Here is a 9,760-nt window from a genome sequence, read left to right as displayed (position 1 = left end):
TATTAAAAAAGCAAATTAGTAATTATATATAATAATATGTATGCTTAAATTGTGATAATATTCTCGTCGAGAAGCTGATTTAATCGACAATCTTATTGATTATAAGTTCTTTTTGGTGCATTAACGTATAAATGTAACTATAAGAAAGGAGATAATATGATATATTTCCGCGAGATATGCATTGACAGTCGCCTCTATGAACATTGAATTATAATCGCGAGGATATTTTGACGATCTAAGCATTAATGTATATTCATTGTATATTTGAAGTAAGGTATCTTAATAATATAACGAGCATAAATTAAGAACATAGTTAATACAGATTCTCAACCAACTATTCATATAGACCGAGAACACGTACCTTATTTTCCAACCATTTACTCGCAGGAGTAATTAAAACTCGATTAGATTCAGCGTGCTGCATAGCAGAAATTACGCTGCTTCAGAATCGAGTAATCTCGCCGAAGAAGCTCAGAGAAGTTCGCTTCTTCGAAAATTTTGAACGGATTTCTGCGTGAGAGAAATAAGTAAAAAAGTTAAGGTTATTCCTTTTAAATATGAAGCATCACATAAAAAAATTATAAATTCGTCGTTCGAGAGCATAGTTCTTTTTTATCTTGCAGTAAAATTATTATTCTAAAGAAAATTATTATTATTATTATTCTAAGGAAAAATGTAACTCTATTTAATGTCGACAACTATAATTTCACAAAAAAATTTAATGACGTTCTAGGTAACTAATTTGTTATATCAGGTCATCTATCCTAGAAATCTTCATGTTTTTGTATTAAATATTTCAAGAGAATGTTGAAAATTATTTACTTTTATCTAAATGCTTTGTTACGAAATTGAATAAAAATACTTTCGTTGTTACTTGCATCTAAATGAATGAAAATTTAACGTATATGTATATTTGAATAAAAAATAGAATCTCTCGAACGGAGAAATATATATATAAATATCAAATAAATTGTTTTGAACTCATCAGCATAAGAATTTATTTATTTAATAATTTTTGCAAACAGTGTTTTATTTTATATGTTTGAATGTATCGAAGTCGAGTAACAGTACCATGCCAAACCGAATTTTGAATCTTGATCACTCCATCCATTTTTCTCTGATATATTATATCCTATAGGATCTAGCTATTATTAACACCATTGCTAATAATAAGTTCTACAAATAAAATTTAAAAACTGTATCAAATGTTTATATATATGAAATAAATTATGATAATGCAATAAAATTAGTGTTTTATCAATTTATGTGTCTTTAATGCTTTTATCAGTTTTTTTCTTTTTCAAAACAGTTTTCAAATCAGTTTTTTTCTTATTCCAAATCATTAGATTGCCCTATTTGAAATTTTACATTTCTATAAAATTTCTCAATTCTGAATTTCCGACATTATTCTTTTTTACTCAGTATGATGTGTACTACCTACCATGAAAATATTGATTTATTTTATATACCCTATATATGCATATCTACGAAACATCAGAATACTAATAAATCATAAAATTACTATATTATCAGTTTATTTCTCTCAATCATTTAAATATTATAAATGTTTACAGCATCCGAACTTCTATAAGATCAATGATCTTTAATAGTATTTCATCGGTAATAGCTATCAATGACCTTTAATATTTCGTCGGTAATAGCGATTTCGGCTGGGACGCATATTTTAATGTCGGTATACTTTTGGATTCGACTAATCGAATGCAGTTCATTGCCGATGCTGCGTATTCGTTTAGGTTTATCGGCATCGTATAGATGCATATTGGGTATACATAAAATAAAGTTCAAATAATTGTTCAAATTTAAGTAATTAAAAGTAAGAAACTAATAATGTATCACTAATTTTATGATTTATTAGTATGATTTCATAGACATGTATATATTTTTAAAACTCGTCAATACAACAAACATTTTAATTTATTTAAAACTTCGAATATTTAATGTTATCATCCAAGTTTGATTATCAATGGAGATAATTACTGTAGAGAAAAAAATTTTGAAGAAGCAATATGTAAGATATTATAGCATTACAAATATGTATACTTATTTATGCAGTATTTATATAATAAAAAATTATAAATTTGATAATGTATTATCCAAATATTATTTTATGTTAATATAATATATAACCGCAAATTTATATCAATTGTCGATAATATCACCGTTCATTAATTACCTCCGCACCCTCCATATCCTTTTGATGGTATCACGAAAATTTGCCGAGGATTATTAACATTATCATCGGTTTTTAATAATCAATTTAATATTATTAAATTAATTGTCTATTTAATTTGTTTGATATTACTACTCTAATTCTGTTAGGAACGTGTTTCAAAATTGAAAACTATATTCGGCGCGTAGTCTGCAGGATTAAATATGATACATAAATTATTCGATATGATACACCGAATTATTTAAATAAATTATTTAGACATTAAAGCTTTCATTTCCTAGTCATTCTTAGTTATTGTCTATTCCCATTGCGATATTAAAAAATACTTTGTTTAATATTAAACTAAAAAAATATTTTAAAGCTTGAAACCTTTAATTTTTTGTTTCAGCTCTGTTTAAATAATGATCTGATTGATTTTTTACGGAATTATGCTGATACAAATGAAGATCCGTCGAAGCTGAAATTTTTTGCGGACTTTACAAATTATTGTTTCATGAGAGGAATTAAAAATTGTACATATAAATGCAGTTTACAGTGAAAAATTTCTTTCGAAAGAGTAAAATGGTCAAATTTAAAAAAAAAACGAAATTTTTTATTCAACTTTGTCACTCTGAAACTATATCGTTTCGGATATATAAAGTTTTCGTCTTAAATTAATGCGAGAAATTATATTTTAAAATCTTTTAAAACTCTTTAACTCTTTACGAAGACTCTATATTTTATTGATACATCTGTATAAACGCGAAATTTGATTGATTAGTATTTGAAAACACGTGACAATTTTCTGGAGCACTAAAATTATATCTTCAGTCGAAATCGAAGAAATTAACAGAGGCCTCTCTTCGAAAGCATGCAAAGTAATGTCCAGAACATTATTGATGATCCCTAGTGGGTCCCCTAAGGATCCTCTGAATAGAAAAGAAATTTCAGGTATGTAGGTTTTATCAACATGACTATAGAAAATGGTCGACTCACCATGGAGTATGCGCGAGTCGTCAGGTTGTTAAGAAAAGAGAAGGTCTTTCTTGAGTCTCACCGCTCGCATTTGCTCAGCGGCACTAGCAACGATCGGACAGAATTGTCGCACACGGACTCTGGACTTTAATCCTCAAAGCAGGCAAGTCATTGAAGCAGCTCTAGGTATTAAAGAGAATGTTACATTTAAAATATTCCGAGCGGTTGCTATGCATGCATAAATGTACACATACATATATTTATACACACGCACACACCCACTCACACCCACGCACACACATACACACACACCACATCACACCACACACACACACACACACACACACACACACACATATTGCGGCGGTGTGTGTGTGCATGCACCTTTACGTTATGAAGCGCGTCATGCATGCCGCAATCGCATCTCAACGCTTCGCGTCAGGTCATTGACAATTTTACGTAATCATTTGGTGCATCCGAACGGCGAGTTGAACTGATATGAGATGCAATCGGGGGCGCGAGAAGTTTGTGTTTTATCAATGTTTTATGTCATGAAATGTATTTCGCGCGATCGCATGGCCGTTGTCCGCGCAAATTCGGAGTAAGGAAGATAAACATGAAAAGTGTGATATTAGCAAATACAGAGAATGCGCAGCTGGTGTTAATATTTAGTTTTACTTGTTGCTACGTTGTTTACCTGTTGATACATCCCATTATATGCGAAATAAAAATCTCAAAGACGAAGAAAGAATGTATGGAATGCACTGTAAGGATGGAGAATCTTGCATGAGCTGATGATGAAATCATCAATAATTGAACAAGATAAATATCACACTTTGCCTCTTATACTTTATTAGTTGGAAATCTGTTAACTGATAAAGTTAATTCCGTGTTGCTAGCTTATTCAAGGTCGGCTAGATTGTAAGACTAATAAAAGAGCATAAATGTAAATTGCATTTAAAAAACTTTGTAATAAATGAATATGTATTAATTGTGATAAATGAAAATGTATTTGACGATGATTTTTTCTTCAACAATCGAAAATGTGAATGATATTTTGAGTGAGTATTTTACCGAGTTGACGTTTTTTGCTTTCATTATAATATTTTATTTATTTATTTTATTTCTAATTAGTTTTTAACTTATTGTTGTATTCACCAGAACCACGAAAAATTTCTGACAATCGGGTGTCCTTTTGCGAGCAATTGCCGAGTTTTTGCGAAGCCACATCTCTACGAAGACCATTCGTCGACCATTCTGGTTATCTAATTCACGTATATTACTTTTTGTTTGCATTATTATATGCTCTTCTTAAGTAATAACTTTACTGCGTTTTATTCGATTATCTGAAAATGGCTCAATCAAGAAATTGAAACATGTAATAATTAATTATTGTGTATTTTTGAATCTATATAATGTAATATATTTTTATATCTTGACTTTTTATACTCATGATTGTTTAAATTAATTGTTATGTGCCCTTTATTATCGTTATTGTTTTAAAATTAAGAGATCTAACTTTCTGGTTATATAAAAATGCATTCATTAATTCGAACAAAATCAACTGCTATTAGTGCTATTATTCCAATGTTAATACACGAATATGATTGATTTATTAAAGCTATAACGAAAGTGAATCAACAAGTCCCTGAATTAAAGATATTTCGTTATTTATGTTATATTATCCTTTTCTTCTTTTATATGTAGTATTTCCAAAATATAATATGTTAAATTAATATTCAGTTTAAATATTATTATATAACAACAAATCTGCTCTCGATTTATATCTATTTTTAACATATATCTTTTTTCTTTTAGACAGCATAACTACTACTAACGTGACTGCTACTTTAGACAAAATGGCAGAAATAAATACTTTAGGATGGGTCGATTATCTGATTATAGCGATAATGCTATGTATAAGTGCTGGAATTGGTGTTTATTACAGATTTAGTGGAGGACGTCAAAAAACTATGGAGGTAATTATTATTATTAGATCCTCTCTCTTTCTCGATAAAAAAAGATGAACCTTTAAAGTTTAACTTATACTTTTTAGGCATCATTAAAATAAGGTTATTTTTTTCTTATATTTTTTTGCTGTAATGAAAAGTAATGTGTTTCACAGGAGTACTTCGTTGCAAGTCGATCAATGAGCATTATACCTGTCGCTGTCGCCTTGGTGGTCTCTTTCATGTCTGCTGTTACGCTGCTTGGTGTGTCCGCTGAGAATTATACATATGGGACACAATTTGTTGTAATAAACCTATCGTATTTGTTGGGCACTCCGATTGTATGTTATGGATTCCTACCAGTATTCTTCAAGTTGCAGGCGACGAGCGCCTACGAGGTGAGTCTAATGAAATTTGATTTTGACGCTAGAAGTTTTTAATGGAGTGTATATATGGAGTGTATATTTAAAAAAAATATTCTTTTAGTACTTAGAAAAACGTTTCGGAATGAGAGCTAGGATGATGGCTAGTTTTGTTTACTGGATTCAGCTACTTTCATACTCAGGAGTGGTACTTTATGCTCCTTCTTTAGCCTTGGAGGCGACAACAGGAATTTCAAAGACTGCCAGTATCATTATTATTGGCCTCGTATGTGCGTTCTACTCAACAATAGGGGGCATTAAGGCTGTGCTAATTACTGATGTATTTCAAGGTTTACTCATGTTTGTGGCCGTGTTCTTAATTATTAGTATAGGTGCTAACGATGTAGGGGGATTGGGACAAATCTGGGAAATCGCAAAGCAAGGGCAACGGCTTGAATTTGATCGGTATTTCAACTTATTTTTTTATTTGATCTACAAGAACTAACTAATGTACACTCAGACATTAATTGATATTTTATTTTTGTTATAGCATCGATCTGGATCCAACAGTAAGACATACCTGGTGGTCGCTTACGTTAGGTGGTTTATGTACATTTTTATCACTTTACGGAGTAAATCAAGTACAAATCCAGCGTATGTTGACTGTAAAGTAAGTTTTATAATTTATTAATAACGCCGGATAAGATTAAAAATTATCAAATATATTAAAGTAGCCTATGAAAAATGAGTCGAATTGACGGATATTTCTCTGCATATTGATGCTTTATTTATCGTAACGTAAAACGATGCCAAGTTAATCAAATAATTTTAATGTTTTCTTGCTCATGTTATGAAATACGCTATTAAATACTCTTTTCACATAACATTTACCGATTAAATTACGTTTAAAATATTGTAGGAAACTTCATTAAGATACATTTTGTTTTAGAAATTTGAAAGCTTCGCGAAGAGCCATGTGGCTATCATGGCCTATTCTATCGCTTCTTTCGATTACAACTTGCTTTTCCGGATTGGCAATATATAGCAAATATCATAACTGTGATCCATTTCTTAAGAAAAGAATTACTTCATCTGATATGCTTATGCCATTGTACGTTATGGACACGATGTCCAAAATACCTGGTTTACCAGGCATCTTTGCTGCAGGTAATATTTTTATCATAAATTGACTGGATCGAGCTTAATATCTCATAGAAATTACATATTATGAAAAAAATTCTTAACGTATTAATGTCTGAAATATGCTCTCGAGCGTAATTTAAGACAATGTTAAGATAAAAACGATTAATGAATCAGTGTGTTTACAATACTAATCTTGGACTCTTTCATAATTAAATCAATTTTAAAACAAAAGCATACAATGCATATTTATAATACTAATCTCGGCCTGTCTGTGTATTTCCAGGCATCTTTAGCGCAGGTCTCAGCTCGATATCTGCGGCGCAGAATTCTTTAGCAGCAGTAACGTTGGAGGATTACATAAAACCTTTATACAAAAAATGCGTTGGATATGAATTTTCTCCTACAAAATCAGCTTTCATGGCTAAAGTGCTTGCTTTTACATTTGGTATTATTTCCATTGCGCTGGCATTTTTAGCGCAATTTTTAGGAGGGCTACTTCAGGTAATGTTCATTATTATTCTTCGACGCGTAAGATTGATGACAATAAAATAAATTTTTATCGTAGGCTTCATTAACTATTTTTGGAGTAGTCGGAGGTCCATTGTTGGGTGTTTTCACGCTTGGCATGGGTACGGAATCAGCGACGGAAAGCGGTGCAATAATCGGTGCTCTCACAGCATTTTCATTTTTATTCTGGATAGTCTTCGGTCAGCCACGTCCAATGCCACCTAAATTACCTACTTCTATCGAAGGCTGTGATAATGTTGCAAATATAACAATGTCCGTTTTGCAGAATGTCACGAGCTTGTCTAAGTAATTGATTTATCAAATAATAGTTACTGCATGGAAGAAACGGTTTTGCTGAAGAATATAAAAATTAGACTTGATACACAAATCTGAAAATTATATTGATTGATTGGAATAATTAGAGCGTTTAAACTTGTTGCTATAGCGTCAAAGCTTTTTGTGGCATATCATCATGCTTAATTGTCCTCTATAAATTTGATGGTGCAATATAATATACAGGAATTGCTCGCATTATAACAATAACTATACATTGACAGCAAATTGACTCAGATATATGTAGCAATAGATCCTGTGGTCATCATCTACGTCTACATTAAACTTATATTTTGCCTACCGATAATCTGTCAGTAGATTGTCGACAAAAACTAAACAAAATTTGTCATTTTGTAAACATTTGAATGAAATATTATTTAAATAGTTACTGCTCAGATTCTGCTCAGTTTCTGCTTTAATTTCTGCAATTAATTTGCCATTAAATTTTGTTGGACGTCGAATTGACGATTATTTCTCTGCATATTGATGCTTTATTTATCGTAACGTAAAACAATGCCAAGTTAATCAAATAATATTTCTGCGGATAAATTTCTATTGATAAAATTTATTACAGACACTATCAAATTCTCACACAACAAAAATCTTTTAGACATTACGATCTTTAGGCTATTTCTGTGTAATTTTTGTTAAATATTTTTGTTGTATGGATTTGTTTTTAACGGATTTTAGAGTAATTTTACATATTATGTATATATATATATATATATATATATATATATATATATGTGTGTGTTTCATTTTTTATACTCTTGAGCAAACTGTTTTTTTTTATATATATTACATATACGAGATCGTTTAACGTATTGTCATATTTTTTTCCAGAAGCACCGGCGACAGTTCATACTTCTATCTGTATCGTATTTCATACATGTGGTATTCACCCCTCGGATTTTTAATAACATTTATACTTGGACTGATTATTAGTAACATATCTCGTTTGTTCTTGAAGAAACAAAATGATGAATTAGACACTAATTTATTCTTTCCCGTGTTAGCGCGGCGTATACGTTATAGACGATGCATGGATGTGGAGAATGAAAGAAGTTCTTCTTCATTAAGCAGGAAATATTCTCTTAACGACGGGAAAGACGATGCCACTGATAAAATCTGTACAAAACTTTAATAGTAATCTTAGCTAGGTATTATAAATACTCCGTACTTATAATAGAAAAAATTGATGTTTAAGTCACAAGAGAGGGAAGAAAGAAAATACAAATATATTTTTATCATCTCGTGGGACCTAAATAATTCCAGCAATTTTAAGAAAAAGCTATTTAGCATCTATGATTTAAGGATAAGAATAGAATAAGTATCTTTGTAAGTACCTGTGTGCGAATGACTTATTTGCAGTTATTTTTTTCAGATAACTTTATTTTAGTACATAAATTAAGTTGGATAATTGTATACATGTTGAATTGTATACATGTTTATCATGCTGCGTTCTGGTACTGACAGTTAGTACTGTGTAGAAATATAAAAAAGTATACGTGTTTTATATAAAAATTTAGTGAGACATATTTCTTTGAACTTTAGTTCCTTTATATGCATAATTTTTGTAGATGTATTTAAAGGGAAACCTCTTAAACAATCTTGACAATATTTAGTGACGTAAAATGATAAAAAAGAAAAATAACTTTAAGGCATTACGTTCATATCATCTACCGCGGCTGCAATATGTAATTTTATAGTAATAAGGAAAAATAATTTTACTTATTATGTATAATTGTATCAATTATGCATGATTGTTTAACCGGCCAATAGTCCTCTTGGTATTTATATACTCCAGTTGCACGAAAATATGAATTGTTGTAAAATGTATATTTTCTTTCTTCTTGGACATATTTTCTTTTTTTTAATAATTATTTTTTACATACTATTCATTGCAAGTTCTTAAATTTTGACTTAAGCATACATTTGAATAATATTATGACCGTATCTTACTTTAAATAATTTTTAATATTTAATATAAAATTTTATAAGTGCGTAATGATATTGTTAATATTTAAGGAACTTTATGGCCAATAAATCATATTTCAGAGAGTATTAAAAATTCAATATTTATCTAAATAAATAATTTTTTTGTATTAAAAATACGATTGTGTTTTATGACTATTGTTTGTCAATGTCAACTAAGATGATAAAATTACAGTTAAGATGATAAAATTACATTAAGCTCAACTGAAACGCGTAAATGACTTTTAAAATTTTCACTGAAAAACTTCTCAAATATCTTATAAAAATATGATCAGAATATTTTATATTTTAAATTTACAAAAAAAATACTTTTATATTTTATGAAA

General features: G+C 29.8%; 1 protein-coding gene across 11 annotated transcripts; it reads left to right on the top strand.

Annotated features, from left to right (window-relative positions):
• Positions 1 to 3,150: 3,150 nt before the first annotated feature.
• LOC105152313 (putative sodium-dependent multivitamin transporter) lies at positions 3,151 to 9,551 on the top strand. 11 transcript variants are annotated; one of them, XM_087408052.1, is made up of 11 exons: positions 3,257 to 4,206; positions 4,280 to 4,405; positions 4,964 to 5,124; positions 5,271 to 5,492; positions 5,581 to 5,921; positions 6,007 to 6,126; positions 6,406 to 6,623; positions 6,883 to 7,100; positions 7,165 to 7,412; positions 8,283 to 8,383; positions 8,456 to 9,551. In XM_087408052.1, the coding sequence occupies exons 1-11, from the start codon at positions 4,146 to 4,148 to the stop codon at positions 8,581 to 8,583; spliced, it is 1,944 nt and encodes a 647-aa protein (XP_087264178.1). In that variant the 5' UTR covers positions 3,257 to 4,145; the 3' UTR covers positions 8,584 to 9,551. The 11 variants fall into 11 exon arrangements, with proteins under 11 accessions (XP_011064817.1, XP_087264180.1, XP_087264182.1 ...); XM_087408051.1 differs by having other exon boundaries at positions 8,283 to 8,599; positions 8,824 to 9,551; XM_087408054.1 differs by having other exon boundaries at positions 3,179 to 3,308; positions 4,307 to 4,405; positions 8,283 to 9,551.
• Positions 9,552 to 9,760: the final 209 nt, after the last annotated feature.

This window comes from Acromyrmex echinatior, chromosome 7 (assembly GCF_024713525.1).
Source record: "Acromyrmex echinatior isolate Ae372 chromosome 7, ASM2471352v2, whole genome shotgun sequence".
Taxonomy (NCBI): Eukaryota; Metazoa; Arthropoda; class Insecta; order Hymenoptera; family Formicidae; genus Acromyrmex; species Acromyrmex echinatior.
Note: the sequence above shows the minus strand (reverse complement) of the source record. Positions and strands in the feature narration are given on the sequence as shown.

Excerpts from the sequence above, each read along its gene's own strand:
- LOC105152313 (XM_087408051.1), top strand. The coding sequence starts at position 4,146 with ATGAAAATGTATTTGACGATGATTTTTTCTTCAACAATCGAAAATGTG. Across the intron at positions 6,624-6,882 it reads ACCAGGCATCTTTGCTGCAG|GCATCTTTAGCGCAGGTCTC; the intron begins GTAATATTTTTA and ends GTGTATTTCCAG. Across the intron at positions 7,101-7,164 it reads TTTTAGGAGGGCTACTTCAG|GCTTCATTAACTATTTTTGG; the intron begins GTAATGTTCATT and ends TTTTTATCGTAG.